This window comes from Spermophilus citellus (assembly GCF_964194105.1).
Source record: "Spermophilus citellus genome assembly, chromosome: 2".
NCBI lineage: Eukaryota > Metazoa > Chordata > Mammalia > Rodentia > Sciuridae > Spermophilus > Spermophilus citellus.
The window spans coordinates 237,978,927-238,000,929 of record NC_138183.1 but is presented as its reverse complement, the minus strand read 5'-3'; the positions used below and the strand labels follow the sequence as shown (position 1 = coordinate 238,000,929).

The following is a 22,003-nucleotide window of genomic DNA, read 5'->3' as shown; positions in this document are numbered from 1 at the left end:
TTTCTTTAGTTTGCTTGGTCTTACCTGGTTGCAACATCCACTGAATCCACATCATTGCCATAGATGAGCGGGTTGAATTCAGTGGAAGGTGTGGACTGCAGGTCATTAGAAGGCCTTCCCAAGAGAAGTGGGATCTCCTGGCCTTCATGAAATTTCTCCAGATTGAGGATGGGCTGGGTATTGAGACTCATGCTGGCTAGGGCCTGAGGAACAACAAAAAACTCCTCATATAAGGTATCTGGGCAGTTAGCCAATCTCAACTCTAGGAAAGAGCATTCTTAAAGTCTTCTACATCACACTTTCTGACCAAAAAGTTCTCAACAGAGAACTGTGCTCTGCAAATCACAGCCAATTCATTTCAGAGCCTTCATCTTTGAAAAAAGATTCCAAATATTTTAGTCTTTAGAATACTGCCTGAATTATTAAGCCTGAATATTGCTCTCAATCAACCTAGCTCAAGACAACTTGATCAAATCTGACAATAGTTTTCTATTTTTATTTTTTAATGAACAGTTTTTCAAATTTCTATATGGAAACATAACTGAAATTTAAAAATTTAAAAGTTTCTCTGAAGGAACCAGAGCTTCATGTGTGCAGTGTACCCAGTTGAAATCAGCCCCTAGGAGGCTCCATGGGGCAATTTGAAAACCACTGGTCTAGATCAATAATGCTTTTTAAAAGTTAGTGAGCACAGGAATCACCTAGGATGTTGTTAAAATGCAGATTCTAATTTTGTATGTTTGGGATGGTTCTGAGGTTTTGTTTTGTTTTCAGTACTAGGGATTGAACCTAGGTGTGCTTTATCACTGAGCTACATCCCAGCCCTTTTTATTTTTTGTTTCGAAACAGGATTTTGCTAAGTTGCCCAGGCTGGCCTCCAACTTGTGATTCTTCTGCTTCAGCTTCCCAAGTAACTGGGTTTACAGGTGATGTTAATGCTTCAGTCCATGGACCACACTTTTGAGAAGCAGTGATCAGAATACAAAAATCAATGAGCTCAAGGATCTTAGTTCCTATAAACATTTAAAGTAATAAATTGACATAATTTCTTTTTTTTATAATTTTAATATTTATTTTTTTTAGTTTTTGGCGGACACAACATCTTTGTTTGTATGTGGTGCTGAGGATCGAACCCGGGCCGCACGCATGCCAGGTGAGCGCGCTACCGCTTGAGCCACATCCCCAGCCCCTGACATAATTTCTTTTCTTTTTTTTTTTTTTAAGAGAGAGTGAGAGAGGGGAGAGAGAGAGAGAGAGAGAGAGAGAGAGAGAGAGAGAGAGAGAGAGAATTTTTAATATTTATTTCTTAGTTCTTGGCGGACACAACATCTTTGTTGGTATGTGGTGCTGAGGATCGAACCCGGGACGCACGCATGCCAGGCGAGCGCGCTACCGCCTGAGCCACATCCCCAGCCCCCCTGACATAATTTCTTATATCAACTTCTCCATCTCATCAGTCATACTTAAACAATTATCAATAATGAAAACACAGTAAATGAAGACAGCTAGAAGTTTTTGAACTTGCAATCCTACCAGACTCTGCAGCAAGGTATCATATTACATCAGCAGTGATGAAGCAAGGGAGAGTGACAAGGATACAAAATGACCCATTTAAACTCAAACATATACCATCTAGAGAAACTACTGAATACTTCAGACAACACAGGAAAAAAGATTTCTAAAGACCTTTCAAAAGAGAGTGGGATTAATAAAAATAAACAGAGTGCTAGCTACTGCTTGTCCTATATAACACATACAGCAGGGGAAGGGAATGTAGCCTTATTGTGTTTTACCTCCAGGTACTGTTTGGCATGCAGAAGGAAGAGAAGAAAATCAACCAATGAAAAACAGATGTAAGGGATTACTCAAAGAAAGGATTTTTTTAGAGGGTGGAGGGGGAAGGGGTGCTGGAGATTGAATCCAGGGGTGATTTACCACTCAGCTACATCCCAGAACATTTTTTTTATTTTTTCCTATTTTGAGACAGGGACTCATTAAGTTGCTAAGACTGGCCTTGACTTATAGTCCTTCTGCCTTAGCCTCCTGAGTTGCTAGAATTACAGGTATGCATCACCACACTCCCCTCCAAAACAGGAATTTTTGAGGAAAGGATTCTATAAGGACTATAGGATCAATTCAAGAAGACAGTATAAAAGGAGCCCAACGGTCCAAGCCTGATGGTCCAAACTGCAAACTCCCATCTTAGAAAATTGAGAGAATGCTCCAAGGCCATAAAGAATGGCAGACATGACAAGAAATAGAAAGTAAAAATCATTTTATACAGCATCATACAGTGACAAGGCATACAACAAATTAGAAGGAATCCTTTTGAGATTCACCCCTGGCATGCAAAATTGGATATACCTCTTCTTGAACCCAACCGAGGCAAAGAAAATCTACTTTGTAAAGTAGTGAAAATCTACTTTGTAAAGTCTAAAATGAAACAGGGTCTTAGAATAGCTGCCTTCCTACAACAACCCCAGGGCATCTATTACTCCCTTTCCTTTCATTCACTCTTTACCTACCTGCTTTAAATGTTTTTTCAGCTCTAATGATTCTGGCTCTGGCAGGATGGGGAGCAATTCTGCATTGGTTGGGGTGATCACCTGTACCAGAGAAAAGATAAAAGCAAGACCTTAGAATAACTAATCAGAAGTTTCACTTCCATAAGGGTAAAGAAGATAATAGGAAGATTTTATGTGTATAATATTATCACATGTTACACACACACACAGACACAGCTGAAAAAAATATATACCTAAATGTTATTGGTGACTAGATAATAAGGTTACAGTTCTTATTTTTTTCTCTTCATGTATTTTTGTTTTCCAATGAACACTTATAAAGTTTTTCTAAAGTTTTAATGTACTCATGCTGCAAGATGTAAATATAATGTTTTTTTAAGTCTGCCCTGAAAGGGCCATTTCTTACTGGAAACCATATCCCAGGAAAAGCATCAGGAGATCTACACCATATAATGATACCTGGGCCAGGGCTCTATCTCAGTGGCAGAGCGCTTGCCGAGCACGTGTGAGGCACTGGGTTCAATCTCCAGCACCACATAAAGATAAACAAATAAAATAAAGGCATGCTGTCCATCTACAACTACAAAAAAAAAAAAAAAGCAACTGTCCTACTGCTCTTAGAGAATGCTGGAAGAGCACTTAATTCTGGCAAAACTAAATCCTTTAAATCTAACCATGGGCCTATCCTGACAATAAATAAAAGCAGCATGAGTAAAAGTTGTTTTAACGAGTATCACAACAGAAACACCTAGAAAAACGGGTATCACAGGATTGGGTCTAGAACCTAATCTTACTCTACAATGCCTCAGCCAGAACCTTACCCTATTGCTGTCCAGATCCACTAGCCATACGTCATCAGGCATCTTGAAGTCTAGTTTGTAGAGGAAGAAGCTGGCAGGGACCCCAATGATGTAGGGGGTTGGGGCCAACAGCAGCTGTAGAAAGGATAAGAAGATAAGAAACAAAGTTCAAACCTATTATGAGCACTTATCAAGTCAGGATTTTTCTATATAAGGAAATATAGACTCAAAATCCTGTTTTCAAAACCCTTAAGCTGGTCTGGGGTTGTGACTCAATGGTAGAGCGGCTTGCCTAGCATGTGTGAGGCCCTGGGTTCAATTCTCAGCACCGCATATAAATAAATGAATAAAATAAAGGTTCACTAACATCTAAAAAATTAAAAATAAAAAACCCCTTAAGCTAGTTGTATTTTAAAATTCAGAATTTTTGGACTGGGGATGTGGCTCAAGCGGTAACGCGCTCGCCTGGCATGCGTGCGGCCTGGGTTCGATCCTCAGCACCACATACAAACAAAGATGTTGTGCCCGCCGAAAACTAAAAAATAAATATTAAAAAAATTCTCTCTCTCTCTCTGTCTCTCACTCTCTCTTTAAAAAAAAAAGAATTCAGGTTTCCTTTCTTCTTATAAAAAAAAAAAATTCAGAACTTTTCAGATTTTAGAAAGGCAAAACAATGTATTTTCTGTATATTATGTTATACCTACAACAGTGTAGCAGGTAGTCTATAATCATTAACTGTGATTATGGAATTTTTTCTTTTTTGCAGTAATGGGGATCAAATACAGGGCCTTGTGCATGCTAGGCAAGTGCTCTACCACTGAGCTACATCCCCAGCCTTTAACTCTGATTTTAAAGAGAAGAAATAAAGAAATTATAAATAGCATAGGTTTTGTCACTAAGTCAGTTTAAATCCATCAGTCATAGACAAATAAATTATAAGGGATTGAGGACCAGTATTGACTGACAGCTTCTCTGGGCATTGATACAGGTTACAAAGCTAGAAGACACCTTGAGACTCACCTGCTCTGCCGATGCCATGCAGGTGGGAAGCAGTGGGATGACAGGAAACATGTACTCTAGGGGGTAGATCATTGCCACAAATGCCATCACAGACATAGAGAGTGCATTGTAGTCTCGGGACTGTAGCACCACCTGCAACAGCCACACCAGCAGAGTCACTCAACAGCATAAAATCGGGTTGACAAGCTTTTGTAGCTTTGAATACTACAATTTAATTCTCTCACCATGTCTATAGCTGCAGCTTAGCTTCCACAATCATCTCTGTCCCATGTGCTACCATGTCTGCCACCTCCCTAACTAAGCACTGATGTAATCTTCACTTGAATCATTACCTTCCTAGTTTTTTTGCTCCCTCCCTATCCCAAAAGTGGAACAGGACTACTGATATTTCCTAAGAATTAAGTCAGTGTAATTAAGGATAATTCAACTGAGTGACAAGCCTCTGAAAACACCCTACATGATACCAGTACCTTAATTCAACCCATATCTAATGAATACCTGCCATACATCTGGCATTGTAATTCCTGGAAATGAAAAGATGAAAATATCAGTCCCTGTCCTCAAAGAGCTCATTGTCTAGGCTCTGCCACAGTGTCAAGCTCTTTCCCTAGAAAGTCTGTGCAGCTGGCCCTCTCACCTTGTGCTCCAACAGGATGCAGGTTAACACCTGAAGACAAGCATCTACACCCAGAAGTTCCAAGGGAAGGTGCAGAGGGAAATCCACTAGGGTGAATCGAGAAGGGTCCGGAAGAGCAAAGGTCAAAGCTGGCTGGAGCTCCTGGGGTAGGACTTCAATGTCTACTCGCTTCTGCCCAGAGACAGGTACTGGGGAGCGCAGCAATCGATAAATCCAGGCCTCGATCTCTCGAAGGTCATGCAGAAGGGCACTTGACTTCTCTTCCACTAGCAGTGATCCAGTAAAGATACGCCACATGGTGTCCCTAAGGAGCACACAGCAGCTGTCAGACATAAGCATTAGGAGCTGATACCTCATTGCAACCCATTATAACTATGGAGGGTATAATGACAATTGGAAAAGGACTACCATTAGGAAATCCCACTCTTTGAGCTCCATTGGGACCAGAAGCTATTTACATAAGGGCAAGAACAACTGTAAAATGCATAGGTAGTAGGACTTAATGACATGCCCACCATAAAACATCAAACTCCTCGGTATTATTCCAAGCCCAATTATGATAGGAGGTTCAGCTCGGCAGTTGTCTTCTGCTTAGTTAAGGGCTAATGTGTTTAAATAGGTTTAAAGCGCCTGCATAGGAAATTTCCCACGCCCCTCACAGACCAATTATATCTAACCTCTAACCGCTTCCCCCTCTTCTGAGCATGAGCAGCAAACTGTACCTTTGTACACCTCGAGGGATGCCCAATTTCTTGCCCAGCATCCGTTCGCTACAGCAGTCCACCAGCCGTTTGAGGGTATACAGACACTCTCGGAAGGTGGAGAAGAAAGGGTAGTGGCTGAGCACACACAGGGATGTCAGAGTACTGTTGCGGGACCTGCTGCCTGCCTTGGCCCGGCGTTTGCCCCGAGGAGACTGGTTCACATCGGGGGTGGAGTCAGCACTAGGAGGCTGCAGGGATGAGCCACTCTCTGAGCTTTCTGTGCCAACCTCTTCTGAGGCACAGGTGGCACCAGTCCCTTCCTTCCCACGGGACCCTGCCCCGCCTTCCCCCTTTTCCTTAGGCATTCGCTTTTGGAAGGAGCGGTAGAAATTAACACAGATGCCATAACGTGTGACACCAGTGTCCTTGTCAGTGAGGGTGAAGACAAAGGAGGTATCATCCCGAAGGCTCATGCGCCGCTGCCGCACACTCAGACAGCCCTCTGGCTGGCAGAAGAACACTACATCTGGAGGCAGGGGAAACTCAGGGTGGTCCTCTAGCGGGTATCGCCGTAGCAATTCAGGAGTCTGGGCCACACTGTCACTGCTCGGGTGCCTGAAGAATATAAAGACAAACTCAGCAGCCTGAAGAGATAGAACATGCTATCAAATATAACCACAGTCAACAAATAAAGCTCAGAATGTCCTTGTGGATAAAGTAACCCAACTGCAGGACCTTGGAAAACATTTAGCTGGCAGGCTGAATGCAGTCTGCACTGTCATGAAGACACACACCTATCCTGAAAAAAAGTTTCAACAATAAAATGATCACTAACACCTTATGACAACACCTTTCAAAGAGTATTAGCTAACGAATTACCAAAAGAGTATACGTAGGTAGATTAGGAGTGCAATGTACTTTTGCTTTTTATAAAATAAGAAAATTCAGATATAAAAAATTATATTTGCTCAAAATCACAAAGATGCTAATTAAGAACAGAGTTTTGCTCTGTTTCTATCCAGACCAACACTCTGGATCTATCCAATGTGTTGTTTTCCCTATGGGCATCAATGCTCCCATAAGGGTAAAATAAAAGGAAAAACTGAGATATGCAAAGCAACACGGAAACAGAGAAGAATTGCATATTTTGTGGCTATCCCACATGACAAAACAAAGATATCTCTTCTTGGTTACCTGGCCCCTACGATCACTAGATAGTCAAGTAACCGGGGACAGAACTTCTTCTTTTGCACCATGGTTCCAATTCATCAGTTCATCTCAGAGAAACTTCAGGGCACCAAGCAAGGAGTCGCATTCCTAGGAAGAATTCTATTATTATCTGATAATCCAAGTCTAATAGGAAAAAAGGACTGATAAGATTTCATTGCTGTGCCTGAGTGAGTCATCCCTCTGGCAACTTCATCCCAATCAGGGGCACAGGTCAGAAGAATTTCCACTTTAGTACTAAAGACAGGAGAACTTGACACTTGTCTAGCCTAGTATCTAGGCTTATGAGTTCACAGAGTCAAATGATTAGTAGGATAAGGAGCTGGGGATGTAGTTCAGTGGTAGAGTGCTTACCTATCGGGGCCAAGGCCCTGGGTTCAATTCCCAGCACCTAAAAAAAAAAAAAAAAAAAAGAGAAGGAGGAGGAGAAATAATGGCTCCTGTCCCCATCACTATCAAGTGTGGCTCATTTTCAGTCTAGCCCCTGGGGCTCTGTTTCTGAAAAACAGACCTGGGCAGTGTAATACTGACTCAGTCATTATGATAACAAAAATTAAGTCACTTTCAGGACTGCTCCAAGGATGATTGGGATCAAACCAGACTCTTCAATCAGCACTAATCTGTATTTCTAGGTCTAGATGGAAACCTAATTATTCTGTTTCAACAATCCTCATTTAGCTTGATGAGAAACTACCATATAGACTGTCTAGTTAATTGCACTCAGACAATAACAACAGCTGGCTATTCTAGCTCATGTGATCACAGATGAAGAATGTCCATACCCCAGCTGCCCCATTTCAACCATTTTTCTCCCCTATCAAGCAAGAAAAGGGCCCAGTGGCCATGGCTACTGGCTCTGCCCTTGGTGGTGAAGCAGTTACTCTCTATTCTGGTCTCAAGATCAGAATCAGTAATACAATACATACAGATGAGGCCTTATTCTACTCCTTTTTTTTTTTTTAATATTTTTAGTTGTAGATGGACACAACATCTTTATTTTATTTATTTTTTTATGTGGTGCTGAGGATCGAATCCAGCACCTCCCATGTGCCAGGCAAGTGCTCTACCCCTGAGCCACAGCCACAGCCCTCTACTTTATCTTATAGAAATTATGAATTAAGTGTGACATGCTAGGATTTCTCCAGTTTCAAGGAAAGGTGTTCACAGGAATTCCTAAACTATAGTTCTAAAATTAGGAAAAGTTGCCAGGCACAATGGCACATGCCTGTAATGCCAGCGCTCAGGAGGCAGGAGGATCACAAAACCAAAGACAACCTCAGCAACTTAACAAAGCCCTAAGCAACTTAGTGAGACCCTGGCTCAAACTAAAAATAAAAAGGGCTGGTGATATATCTTGGTAGTTAAGTACTCCTGGAGTCAATCCCTGCTACCAAAAATAAAAATAAATAAATAAAAAGAAAGAAAGAAAAGAAAATTAGGAAAAGCTTACATGATCCTAACTATCTGTTATTTCCTGTTGAGTCTCCATATACTTCTCTAAATAAAATGTTTCACTCCACTACAAGGTATTTCCAGTGCTCCACAATTTTGCCTTTGCTCTGCACACAGTCACACAGAGAATCCCATTACACTACAAAATATACACACCACTCCTTCATCTGCTGCTGTGTGCACTCCCATACATATAGAAACACACACACACACACACCCAGTTTGCTTAACGCCCTATTTGGTTTAGATTATGAGTAGAAGTTCTCTCTTTTTCTCCCCTACCTAATAATAAACAAGACCTAGTTGCAACGCCTCACATCCTCAAAATATTGCTTTTTTCTCTTGCTCCCAATGCAGGACCTACAGGTAATAGGATTCAGTTTTATCTCCATAGTGACTCTTGCTCCTAGCACTATTTATAGAAGAGTTACAGCCCCTCCCCTGCTTGGTGACCGCACAGTGCTAGCAGCTGCTACTCCAGAGCCGCCAGGGCCCATAACAATTCACTCTCCGTAAACCTAGAGACACCTCTTCCATGACAGCACCTGCTAAAAATTAGGTTATCTTTTCCCTTGTCTGCCACTAGTCTGCACTTTTCCACCATTCTGGCTTTTGATAGAGATATCCCCTCATCACCAAGTTCCCGAGAATGTCATACACTCACTCATTTCTGGGAATCACTAGTGTTTAACAACCCCAAACAGTCCTTTGGTTCTCCCAACTGCTGGAGTCATGAGCATACTCCAGAAGGCGGGGCATTATTATACAGCTGAGCTCAGCTCCTCCTAGGCAGAATGAAAAAGGCAGAGAAATGGAGAAATGAAATGGGATGTGGATAAAAACATTCATTCTATAAAGAAATGTGTAGAAATGTTTAGAGTAAAAGACAAAGTATCTTAAAGAAAAATAGAATTTAGCTGGTGTAGTAGCACAAGCCTATAATCCCAGCGGCTTAGGAGACTGAGACAGGAGAATCAAAGCCAGCCTCAGTAACTTTGGAAGGCCCTAAGCAACTCAGTGAAAAAAAGTAAAACAGAATTTACCGGACTGGAACTCTAGATTAAGTTTTGAAATATAGGTTTAAATAGAAAACCATAAGATCTTTGTGGCTAAGATCGCATCCATCAGGCCTGAAACATCTCCTACTACTAATTAGACACAGGGCCTCTCTAGCCTTGGTGAAATACCAGGTCCTCTCCACTGAGAACCATTTGAAAAAACTCAAGTCATTATCACGTTCTACAGTTCTCATCTCCTTCAGCCACAAGGGCTCTGAGATCTGTGATTATCCACATCTCGGCAACAACCATTGCCTTCAGTTATTCAGATTGCAAAGATAAAAGCTTTCTTCTCATTCTCTCCTCTCACTCTCTTTTCCACAGACTTTAAAATTTCTACCACCATCTATAACTCACACTCTATCTTCAAAATAGGCTAGGACTCCACCTCTTGCCTCAACCCTATTTGCTAAGGCAGAGCACCAAGCTCCCATCTCCATATAATCCTAAGGCATCAAACTCAAAACATATATCTTTCTATCCTACATGACCAACATCTAGAATCCACAATCCTTTAGGTTATCCATGCCTTTTCAGCCTAAAATGACCATGCTAACCAAACGTTTAGATTTGTCCTTCGGTTTGGGCAGGATCTCATAGTAAAACCACAGGAACCCCGAGGGCGATATGACATCTTTGCTGACGTGAGCACCTCCTCTCCTCCCCCTCCCCAGGCAGTGACCTTGCAAGCTCATCAGCACAGACTGGTCCAGCGTGAGGGAGAACTGGAGCAATGAGGCCGGCGATAGGCAGGGTTGGGGAAGAGGGGAGGGCAGGAAAGGAAGCAAGAATTGAGATGCACGAGCCTGGAAAGGGGGAGCAGTTGCAGGAGAGATTAAATGGTGCCTCCACTCTCCCTACTCTTCAGCAAGTCAATTTTGAAGCATCAAGTTCAAAATATACACAAATATATTTGAGAATGTATTTATTTTAAAGAAACAAATGTGGCTCCTCCAAATCCTCCCCAGAAATAAGGCACACGCACTCACACACGCGCACAAGCACACTCATGCCAGGCGCGAGGGCCGGCTGGGACCCGGGCTGGACACTTCTGCCCGCCCCCTCACCTGCTGGACAGTTCCCCACCCCCGCCCCGCAACCAGCGCCGCCCGCAAGGCAGGAACCGAGGGGAGCTGCTCTCATCCCGGAGCCCGCACCCCCTCGGCGGCCGGAGCGCCCACACCTCTGGCCGCTGCCCTTCCTCCTAAGACTCCCCAGTCCCTCTGGACATCCATGACCCTTTACCTTCCTTCAGTCCTTCCTCAGAGACCCTTTCTTCACGGAGCCCGTCCCTCTCAGAGCCCGCTTCCCCCAGGAGTCCCCAGATGCCTGTCCAAGACCCCCAGTGGTCCGGACTGTTCTACCTCCCGAGCCTCGGGGGACCTGCCAGGCCGGCTGGACGTCCCCCAGCAGTCGAGCGTCAGTCGCTGCCTCGCGAGGCGCCGCTGCGACCGGGCTCCAGTTCCGCGTCCGCACCGGGGGGCGCGTACCACTCGGAGCCGGTGCGGAAGGGGGAAGCTGAGGGGGGCTGGGGCTGTACCATTCGCCCCGGGGGCAGGGCTGCACCAAGCCGACCGCTGAAAGGTGGAGCCGACTTCGGAAGAAAGGAGGCTAAGCACACACCTATCCGTGTGCGAGTGGGAAGGGATGGGAAGCACTGGGCCAGCCCAGCGCCGCTGCGTGCTAAGGGGAGGATCCAAAGGAATACCTTTTGTTTAGGTTGCTCAAATAGATTTTAATTAGGCATTGTCATAGAGCCCATTTCAAGGAAATGTTCATTGACCTGAAAGTGACTTCTCAAGATAAACTGCTCCTGAGACTTCCTGACAGTCTCCCCGCACCTCACCTTGCTACCCCCACTCGCGTTTTGGAAGGGTCCGGCCGCCTGAGCTGGAAAGCTGGCTACCCAGCCGGTGGAGTCTACCAATTCCGGGTGGCGGGGGGACTTGAGGCTGGAAGGCGCGGCCGCGGTATCACCTACACCAGGCACGCACGGAAGGGGGCATGAACGGTGCCGCGGTGCCCGCTGGGAAATGGAGTCCGGTCCTTTTGAACGCTCAAACACAACCCTAGGCAGCCTTCCCAGGCCCCGTGGGACTTTTCTTCCAGTCCCAGAGAGCCCTGGGGGCGGAAAGGAGGGGATACCTGGCCCTGGGTCTTTCAGGTTGCGTCCTTTTTATCAGATGCCAGGGGAAAAACTAAGGCTTTAGACACATACGCGTGAAAGGTGATTGATTGGCTGTTAAATACAGCTCCTCTTACCCCCACAGAAAGACCACTCGCTCCCACCTGCATTACTATTATTGGGGAGAGGGTATCTAAGCCTCAGCATTTCATTCACCCATATGGCATAATTGGGGCTAGTAAAAGAAGGTCCCCCTCACTGCCAAGATTGTTACTTGTGACATGCCTCCCTCCTCTAAGTCTGGAGGCTGATCCTAAAGGATGCAGGCTTTCTCCTCCACTGCTGTAAGCCCAATTCAGAAATTGTTTTCTCTTGCTCTGTAGCTTCTTGATCTCCCTCCAACAAACAGGGTGGGACCTATCAGTGAGGCCACCCTGAGGTATTTATGGCCAAGCCACAGAGTGACATTGGAGAATTTCTTTGGGGGCCCTGTGGGGAAAAACAGGAAGTGGTGGAGGCAGGGCCCTGGAGAACTCTGTGCAAAGTGGCCCCAGGTTCATCTATTTGGTTGGGTCAGTAGGTCTTCAGATGGAGCACAGCTTTAGTAGGCCCCCCCACTGCCCAGCAGCCACAAAACTCCCAACCCTTTGACTCTCCTTTAATGCTACATGAGGATCTCCTTCGCCCAATTCCCAGGAATGTTTGCCCTTCTCAATCTGTTCCACTTCCAGGAGGCAGCCAAGGGGCCTCAGCTGTGCTGCCCAGAACTCAGGAGACATGGGGAAGAAGAGTCACTCATGCACATCCCAGATCTCAGACAGCAGTGGTGGAAGCTTTTTGTCCTGCAGGCGCAGCGCAAACACTTGCTCTGAGTGGACACTGCTCAGAGTTCGGAGGCTCACCAGTTTCATTAACATACGTGGGAACATTAGTCGGTCCTGGGGGAAGGAGAGGGACAAGCTAAGCCTTTGCTTCTCCCCAGGAAAAGGGACAAAAGCAAGGGAGTTGTGGAAGAGGTAGAGAACTGTCCGTGCTAGATGTAGGCAGAGGGATTCTTGGGGGGAAAATAGATGTGTCAGGGAACAGGCATGGAGCAGAGGAAAAAGGCACCTGGGGAGACTCACATGGGGGTGGTGGATGGAGACGTAAGCATGCAGGGCCTCCACATATGTGTGTTGCAGCCTCTCTACTTGGAGCTGGTCCTGCACATTGGGCCGGTCTATAGGTCACCAACAGAGTTTAGGAACAGGTCTGGCCAGGGCCTCAGTCCCCTACCCCCAGATCACTGCCCAAAAATAGGGATGTGTCCCACAACCTCACCCATCCCAAAATCACAGCAAAGGGCTCCACCCGCATAATCCTGCCCTGTAGGTCCTGCAGTCCTCTGGGGTGCAAGTCTTACTGGGTTTCCCACCTGCCCCTCCACACACCTGCAGAGAATATGCTGATGGCAATGAGCAAAGCAAACTCAGCATCATTGAGTTGTAGCTCATTCATGGCTCTGGAGAACTCAAAGATGGGGTTGATGAACTCCACCTGCAGCCCTGGGGAGGAAGAAGGGAGGCTAAAGTGTGTGGCAGGAGCAGCAGGAACTTCCTTCTTTCCTCCAGTGCCTTATCTTGGAACAACCAGGAACTCACTAAAATGTCTCCAGGGTTCTGCTGTGTAAGGCAAATTTCTTAACCTAAGTCTCCTCTGTGAAATGGGAGTCCATAGCTGAATCTATGAGGTTGTGATGGTTAAATGTGAAAGCATGATGCACTTAGCACGGCAGATAGGAGGTTTTGAATTAATAACAATTCTGCTATTATTTTTTTTTTTTTTGCAGTACCCAGTGCTAGATCAGGAGTGTCCTACCACTGAGCTACATCTCCAGTCCTTAATAATTTTTGAGAAAAGTTCTTGCTAAAGTACAGAGGCTGGCCTCAAACTTGTGATCCTCCTGTTTCAGCCTCCCGAGTTGCTGGTATTACAGGTCTGTGCTACTACACATGGCTTGAAAAGATATTTTTATCTTCCTTTTTAACCAAAGGAAGAGATGCTTCTATTTCTAGATACACAGGGCTCTCAAAAATTCTAATAACAAGCCAAGCGAGGTAGTGCCTCCCTATATCCCAGCAATTCAGGAGGCTGAGGCAGGATTGCAAGCTGGAAGCTAGCCTCAGCAACTTAGCAAGACCTTGGTGGGGATGTGGCTAAGTGGTAGAGCACCCCTGGGTTCAAACCTCAGTACCACAAAAAAAAGGAAGAAAGAAAGAAAAAGGAATTTATGATCTTTCTGAGTACAGCAACTCAACAGGTCAAGGCAGGAGATTTCAAACTTGAGACCATCCTCTGCAATTTAGCAAGATCCTGTCTTAAAAGAAAAGAAAAGCAGGCTGGAGGTGTAACTTGGGGTAAAGTGCCCCTGGATTCAATCCCTAGTACCCACAGGGGGGAAAAGATTTTTTGCTGACAAATGATCTTATCTGAATATGAGGCATACATTTATATATATATATATATACATACATACATATATATATACATACATATATATATATACATACATACATATATATATACATACATATATACATATATATATTATTTTAGTTGTAGATGGACACAATATCTTTATTTATTTATTTTTATGTGGTGCTGAGGGATCACATATGCAAGGCAGGTGCTCTACCACTGAGCTATAGCCCCAGCCCGAGGCATACATTTCATATAGCACATCCCAGAGGGAACACAGCAGTGTGGTTAAGGGTGTGGACTTTGGTGCCAGATTGCCAAGATTTCAGTCCTATCTTTACCATTACTAGGTTGTGTGATCTTGAATAAATTTTTTGTTTGTTTGTTTTTGGGGGTTTTTTGTTTTGTTTTTTAATTTTTTTAGTTATAGATGGACACAATACCTTTATTTATTTATTTATTTTTATGTGGTGCTGAGGATCAAACCCAGGGCCTCACAGATGCTAGGCAAGCACTCTACAACTGAGCCACAACCCCAATTCCTTGGGTAAGTTATTATGTCTCTCTGGGCCTTGGTTTTCCAATCTGTAATATAGATGATAACATTACCTCCTTCATAAAGTCCTTAGAATATAAGTGACATAGATGTATCTACCACGTAAATGTTAGTTGGAATTTTTAAAAATTTTATCTTAATGGAATAAGTCTTCTTAAAGAGAAAAAAAAAAAACTAAAACATGACAAACTGTGACCTAAAGCCACTACACCTAGTGGACACTTCTCCCACACACATTTTCAAAGTCTTTGCACCCACACTGTTCTCTAGGCTTTCTCAGATTTCTTTTAGCAACCATCTGCTACACTTTTCCATTGGGAGGCTTCTTGATTAGTCACTTCCTGTACTTTCACCCTGATGTTTATCAAATGCTGTGTTGATCCATTTAATGGGCAAACCCTATTTTATAAAGCATTTCTTGGTGAGGTTTTAAGCCCCCAAGTGTGTCCCAAAGCCCCTCTAAACTAGATGAACAGCTCACATAGGATCAGTCCACATCCTTAGTTTTCTATCATGGGCGGCATATGGTTGGAGATGCAGAGGAGGAAGGAGACCTAACATAATAGAGGCCCTGAAGGAAGAAAACAATAAGTAACAAAGAAAAAAAAACAACAACAAATAAAAAATAAATAAAAAAAGAACCCCTAGTTCCTTCTAAAACCTCACTTCTGATGAAATGAGAAATTAAAAGCCAACTTGATGACATCAGAATGGCTTATATAAAGAAATCTATAAATAGGTATAGATTCAGATAGCTCAAGTCACAGGGCTGAAGGGACACAGAGATATTAAAACTGGAAAGGGTTCAGGAAGGAGGGTGTTCTAAAGGAGAAGACTAAGAGGTCTGGGATAAAAACAATTTGGAGAAAAAGATGGCCTGGTAGAGAAAACAGGCTTTACAGCTAGATAAAGACCTCTAATCACCCCAATCAGGTGCCTGTATATTCCAGTGATATACAGAAGGCAATAGGGGCCAACACAGCCCAGCCCTGCCCTACAGTTAAGGGAGGCCTTCCCAGAAAGTTCACTGGGTGGCCCATGTTGAGATAAGAGACACATGAGGTGTCCTGAGTCACCAGAAACCAGGGAAGGACTTATGAATTTTGGCCTAGAAACCAGGATCTCCCAGCCCTGAGAATGGAGTCATAGCATCAGCCATATATGTTACAGACCTGCTGTTTGTTGTTAAGCTACTTGGTCTCCTACTGAGCCCCAATTCCAGTTCCTCCAACATTTCCTCGGTGGTCTTCCATCTTTTCCCAACCCTGCTTCCCCACACAAACATTACCAGTAGCTAAAAATGAAGAAAACCCCTGCTTAACACTAAGCCATCATCAGACAGAAAGCAGCAATGAGAACTAATTTTTTTTTCTTTTTCCTGCAATAATGTGGATTGAACTCAGGGACACTCTACCACTAAACCAAATCCCCAACCTTTTTTTTTTTTTTTTTTTTTTTTTTTTTGTAGTTGTAGATGGATAGAATGCCTTTATTTTATTTGTTGATTTTTTTTATGTGGTGCTGAGGATCGAACCCAGTGCCTCATACATGCTAGGCAAGTACTCTGCCACTGAGCTACAGCCCCATCCCCTCCCTTTTTAAAATTTTTTTTAGTTTTAGGTGGACACAACATCTTTATTTTATTTTTATGTGGTGCTGAGGATCGAACCCAGTGCCTCATGCATGCTAGGTGAACATTATACCACTGAGCCACAACCGCAGCCCCCAGATCCCTAACTTTTTTATTGTTTTTTAAGTTTTGAGACTGGATCTTGCTAAGTTGCTGAGACTGGTCTCGAACCTAGTGATCCTCCTGCCTCAGCCTCCCAAGTCACTGGGCTTACAGGTGGCTGCCACCAAACGTAACAATGTAAATCAATTCTTAGAGAAAACACTCCAGGTACAAGATGAGGATAGAATTGTTTGCCTTTGTCCTACAACTGTGCCATCTGGGTATCTTTGTCATGTTTCAGCTCCAGTTCCGAGGGTCAGCAGAAAGAGCAATTGGAAAAGAACAGGGGAGAGAGCCCAGCCATAAGAGCGTTCAGTGACACAGCGCTTGCCTAGCATGTGTGAGGGTCCTGGATTGATCCCGAGTACCAAAAAACAAAAAAGTTGGGGGCAGTCAGCCCACATGATCCTTAAAGAGCACATCTGAAAAGATCTGTTCATTTTTGACTACTAAAAGGCTTGGTTCAGCGGGGCATGGTGGCACACACCTGTAATCCTAGCAGCTCAGGAGACTGAGGCAGGAAGATCATGAGTTCAAAGCCAGCTCAGCAACTTAGGGAGACCCTAAAGCAAGTTAGCAAAACCTTGTCTCAAAATAAAACATTAAAAAAAAAGGACTGGGAAGTGGCTCTGTGGATAAGTGCCTTTGGATTCAATCCCTGGTACAAAAAAAATAAAATAAAATAAAAGGCTTGGTTCAGTGGTTTTCAAACTTTTTTTTTCTAGATATAAAGTCTTTTCTTCAAGGAAAATGTTATGCAGAACTATAATATCCAGTGTAGATTTAAATAGACCTTCTTATTTGGTTAAAGCAAAGATGAAGGACATTCTTCTGCCTCCCTGTATCTTCTCTAAGGTGACTTCCAGAACCCCTCAGGCTAATTGAAATACAGTTCCAAAACAACAGACCTAATGCAGCCGAGGACAGAGGTCTATTTGGAGCAGTTGAAAGAGGCCTTTCAACATTCTAACTTTTCTCTCTTGGACAAACCATTGGCCTTCCCTTCACAACCACCCAAACCTCAGCCCAGGCTCTGAAATCACAATGGGCTCCATGACAAACAACACCTGTCCATCCAGCTCAGTCCCTCTGTGATCTCAGCTCTCACCTGCTTTGGCAAAATCTTCCCGGTTATAACTGAAATCCTTGAGGAAGGTGATGCTCTCGCTTCCAGGGTTGTATCGCCGAGAAGTCTCCAGAAGCATCACCTGCACACAAGTAGCAGCCCCACCAGAGAAAATGAGGGCTGATCTTGGGACACAGGCCTTTGAGGGACAGTTGAGTCTCCTTCTCCCTACTTCCCAGTGGATTGGGCTCTCCCTGCCAGATGCCTGCATGCCCCCCCCCCACAGACAATGCCACACTGCTTCTCCCTCCATCCCTTGACCTGTCCAGCCACCTCAATTGCAGAAGTCTTCAGCAGGGCGATCTGGTCCTCTCTGCTGAGCTGTAGGAAGCCTGGGAGCTGTTTAGCAAAGTCGACGATCTCTTGCACAGACACAATGGCCAGCTCAGTGAAGTGGGCAAAGCGCTGTTGACGGGCCTCCCGGCTCTGGGGGTCTGGGGCCATGGGCCAAGGCTACCCAGGGGGGCAAGGAGAGAAAAGGCAAAGCACTTTGATTCAGACATCCAGAAGCCAGCTGGTGCCCTGGCCACCTCTCCCCAGGCCCATCAAGTACCTTACCGTCACACGAAGTCGGTCTGAAAAAGAGCGCCTGTTACACTGTTGCTGGGCAGCGACCAGCTTCTCGATCATGCCCAGTTGCTCTGGACTGAGCTGGGGGAGCACTTGGGGAGGTGAGGGGGCCCTCGGGGGCACCGATGTGGCCTGAGCCTGTTCATCTTCTTGCCGTTTCAGTTTCTTCAGGCGGATCTGTTCTTCTGAAAGGACACCTAAGGACAGGGCCAGACGTGAGGAGGGGAGAAGTGGGGCGACAGGAAGCAAGGATGGGGCAGAGGTGGTGGTTTGAGTCTCCAGAAAAGCAGACAGCATTGGGTAAAAGCCAGGAAGAGATTTGAATCTATCCTCATGGACTGGGTAGGAAGCCCCTGTAGGCATGGGCACCTTCCTGCCCTCACACCAGGGTGCCCTCTTTCCATCAGTGTCTCCCCAGCCTGCCCCCCCCCACCACACTCACACTCCTCCCGCATGCCTGCCTGGCGGCATTTGCGAAGCCGACACTCCTGGCACTTGCGACGCATGTAGGTATCCATGGGGCAGTGGCCACCACTGTGGCAGACATAGCGAGCTCCTTTGATGACACTGCGGCGGAAGAATCCCTTGCAACCCTCGCAGCTCAGCACGTTGTAGTGGAAGCCAGAGGCCTTGTCTCCACATACACTGCACAGCTCGTTCCCCAGCATTTTGGGGGCTGGCCCTTTTTTCCGCTTTTGTGGACGGAGCTCTGGATATAAGGAAGAGCCTTAATATTCTTCCTGACTCAGTCACTGGGCACTCAGTGACCTTCATTCCCTTCATTATATGAAGTCTAGTCTCTCTTTTTGGAGACAGGATTTCACTGTTTCCCCCACTGCCTCCAACTCCTGGGTCCCAGAGATCCTCCTGCCTCAGCCTCCAAGTAGCTGGGACTACAGTTGCCCCCAGAAGGAGTAACTTAGACTATTTATCATAACAACAGTAGATCTCATTTGCCAGGGCCATTATGTCCTAGGTACTGTATGAGCCCTTTATAAGTATTGATCCTTTAGATAACCATAATTATTAATCTCACTTTACAAATAATGAAAATGAGGTTCAGAAAGGCCTAAGGTAGAAACAAAATTCATACTTAGATCACTTGGATCTAGTTGATGCAAAGTCTTTAACCATAGTATTATAAAGAAAAGGGCCTCAGGGTGTCCCTCCCATATCCAGGGAGCCTGCACCTCCCCCAAATACAGAAGCTCCTCACCTGTGGTCTCTGGAAGGGACTCTGCCCTGGGGAATAGGGCTGTGGTTTCTGCTGACTCCAGCCCCATCCCCTCAGCAGATTGGGGCACCCTGGCTTCCTCCCTAAGGACGCAGCTGCGGCCTCCCCGAGCCTGGCTGCTTGCATCTTGGACATCTGGATCCCACAGCTCCACGGCAGAATCTGAACCAAAAGGAGAGGCACAGAGGGGTCCCGCGTCCCATCCCAGCTCCACTCCCTAACGTCCTAGCTGGGAAACTGCAAACCTATCTCCTCGGAGGGCAGCCACACCCCAGCTCATGCTCTGTGACTCCAGGACCAGTCAATTGTAATCCATTGCACATCAAGACCTTAAACAAAGATGCTAATCTTTGGGACACCCATTTCAGAGATCAGACAGAACCCTCCAAAGCCAAAGCTGGGCAAGCAACAGAATGCCAACTCCCCCTAGCAGCAAGCCCAGATTGAGGAGCACTGGGCAGAAGTTTACAAGGGCCAGAGGGCCAGGTACCAGAATCAGGGCAGAGGTGGTCTGGAGAAGAGGCAAGCAATACAAAGAACAGCTCTGGACTGCTCTCTGCAGGAAGGCAGAATGCAGGTAGCGAAGGAGGCTGATTCCTGAAAGAGGAGAGAAGCCACCAGAGGAGTTCTGGCTCAGGTGAGAGGACTGGATTAAAGAAGCTTACCAGGAGAAACATCAAGCACAGGGGCCTCCAGCCACAAGGACATCTCTTCCTGGAGCCCTGGACATTACCAAGACACTGTCCTACAGGAACGACCAGGGTTATATTCTTTTTTCAGTACTAGGAATCAAACCCAGAGTCTCATACCTGCCAAGCAAGTGCTCTGCCACTGAGCTACCCCCTGACCTACAGGATTTTTTTAAACCCACTTTGCAGATGCAGAAACTGAAGTTCAAAAAGATAAGTAATGGCCTACAGTCACACTTTTAGATGGTGGTAGAGCCAAGACAGTAGCCCAATCTGACTCCACTGTCTAAGCTCTTGACCACCATGCCACCTTTCTCTCCCTAGTTCTCCTTTGGGCCATCAGGGAATGTCTGTCAGAGCCCTTGCCCCCTCACTCCAGTTTTAGGAGAGCCAAAGTTAGGAAGCGCTAAGAGATGGGATCAAGGCTCACTCCCTGAAGACAAGCACCTTGTCAGAAAATCTCACTCCCACTGCTTTCTGGGATCTGGAGCAAGGCTCCTCTGCTCCAAAGTTTCCCTAACTCACACCACGACCTCCTCCCCAGCTCCCCTCAGGAGTCCTGCCACCTAACAGAACCCTGTCCCTGCCCCAAGCCCCCATCACCTTCACCCGGCACTTTCCCCAAGAGACCCTTTTTAAGGTCCTTAGAACAACCCCCCACCCGACCCTAGACACGCAGCACCCCCAGGCCACTGCTGAGAAGACCCACCGAATCCCCAGGCCACCAGACTTCCTGGCTGCAGTCTCTGGAGCCCCCTTGCTGGGAGAGGAGGATGGTGCAGTCCCCTGTCCCGAGGCCGCGCGGCCAGCCGGCGACTGGAGCTGAGCTGAGGGACCCGGAGCCCCGGGGAAGTAGTACTGTGGGGAAAGACTGAGGGAGGAACTGACAAGGGTCGGGCCACCTCTCCTCCCGCCGACCAAACGGAGCCTGGCCTCCTCGCCCCCGCCCACGGGGTAGCTTCCCCACAGGCCGACTCCTCCCCGGCCAGCCACCCCCTCGGCCGGCGCCACCCCACCCGGCCCCTACCCTCAACCGAGACAGTCGCATTTCCCCACAGACCGGCCCGGTTCCATGTCTCTCCCCTTCCTCTGTCCACCCTGGAGGCTCTTTGCTCTTACTGAAGGACTGCTTCCCAGGCACCCCCACCCCAATCCCGGCAGCCTCCAGAGTCAGCGTTCCCTCCCCTCCATAGACACCTCGCGGAGCAAAGGTCTCGGCTCGGCCCAGAATTGCGACACCCAGCCCCAGCCTGCGATCGCAGCCTCCCTCCTCCTCCCCGGCCTCTGGGAAGGGGCCAAGCTCTCCCCACTAGCTCCAGGACAGAGCCAAGCTGGTAGAACTCCAAGGGTGGAGAAACGCAGGTGCTGGGCCTTCCAGGGAATCTGTCTGTGGGTGCCCTTCCGGTCGGGGTGGGGGGACAGAGGGGAGAAAGCCAGGAGAGAGGGGCTGGTAGGAAGTCAGCCCTGAACAACCGCAGACCTGGGACAGTGGTAGGGGTAGCAGATGACAGCAACACAGGGAGCCTAGGTTGGACCCAGGAAGGCATGAAGTTGCCTCATCCTGGGGATGGTCCCATTGAAGTGGTGGCAGGCTCCATTGAGCCTCACAGCATAGCTTTCCTGCCTGGGACACAGATCCACCCCTGAAGGAAGACACCGTGTTTCACTGATTCTCTCTCTCCCATAATCCCTGAAACAGGAGCTGGCAGAGAGGAGACAACAGAGTAGGTACTGTGTTCTTGTTTGATAAATGGATAAGAAGAAAAATATAATCTTCCTTATCCCATACTTTTTGGCTCAATTTCAACTAGGCTTGGGGGGTCTGGGATGAGTCTAGGTTCAAATCCTCATCCTGCCTCCCTTTAGCTGTGATTCCCCCCACCAGGTGCTGGGGATCCGACTCCATGTGTCCCATGTTAGGCAAACTCTCTACCACTGACCTACACCCCCAGCACAGATGTGTGATCTTGATCAAGCAAGTTACTTATGTCTGTGAACCTCTTTGTGTCTTTAGAATGGAGGGCTGGGGATGTGGCTCAAGCGGTAGCGCCTCGCATGGCATGCATGCGGCCCGAGTTCGATCCTCAGCAC

At 46.4% G+C, this 22,003-nt stretch overlaps 2 protein-coding genes across 52 annotated transcripts in view; both read right to left on the bottom strand.

The window, feature by feature from the left end:
* The window catches only part of MADD (MAP kinase activating death domain), a 52,136-nt gene extending 40,751 nt beyond the window's left edge, over nt 1-11,385 (bottom strand). For 42 of the 48 annotated variants that reach the window (XM_081279196.1, XM_081279212.1, XM_081279199.1 and 39 more), the window contains exons 1-9: nt 10,788-11,263; nt 7,268-7,304; nt 6,881-7,039; nt 5,705-6,301; nt 4,983-5,286; nt 4,346-4,477; nt 3,347-3,460; nt 2,526-2,606; nt 25-203 (exon numbers count right to left, since the gene is read on the bottom strand). In XM_081279196.1, coding sequence (XP_081135322.1) covers nt 25-203; nt 2,526-2,606; nt 3,347-3,460; nt 4,346-4,477; nt 4,983-5,286; nt 5,705-6,301; nt 6,881-6,942 — 1,469 coding nt within the window. In that variant the 5' untranslated portion in view covers nt 6,943-7,039; nt 7,268-7,304; nt 10,788-11,263. The other 6 variants (XM_081279239.1, XM_081279218.1, XM_081279240.1 and 3 more) reach the window with 6 other exon arrangements.
* A 954-nt stretch (nt 11,386-12,339) lies between these two features.
* NR1H3 (nuclear receptor subfamily 1 group H member 3) lies at nt 12,340-21,096 on the bottom strand (the record flags this gene model as incomplete). 4 transcript variants are annotated; one of them, XM_081279247.1, is made up of 11 exons in its annotated part: nt 20,940-21,096; nt 20,622-20,770; nt 19,889-19,968; nt 19,206-19,385; nt 18,432-18,698; nt 17,978-18,186; nt 17,693-17,872; nt 17,402-17,501; nt 12,979-13,092; nt 12,673-12,767; nt 12,340-12,486 (listed from the first exon to the last, which is right to left on the bottom strand). In XM_081279247.1, exons 3-11 carry the CDS (start codon nt 19,929-19,931, stop codon nt 12,340-12,342), a joined length of 1,335 nt encoding a protein of 444 aa, XP_081135373.1. In that variant the 5' UTR covers nt 19,932-19,968; nt 20,622-20,770; nt 20,940-21,096. The 4 variants fall into 4 exon arrangements, with proteins under 4 accessions (XP_081135373.1, XP_081135374.1, XP_081135376.1 ...); XM_081279248.1 differs by having other exon boundaries at nt 21,032-21,096; XM_081279250.1 differs by lacking the exons at nt 18,432-18,698; nt 20,940-21,096 and having other exon boundaries at nt 20,622-20,933.
* Between the last annotated feature and the right edge of the window lie 907 nt (nt 21,097-22,003).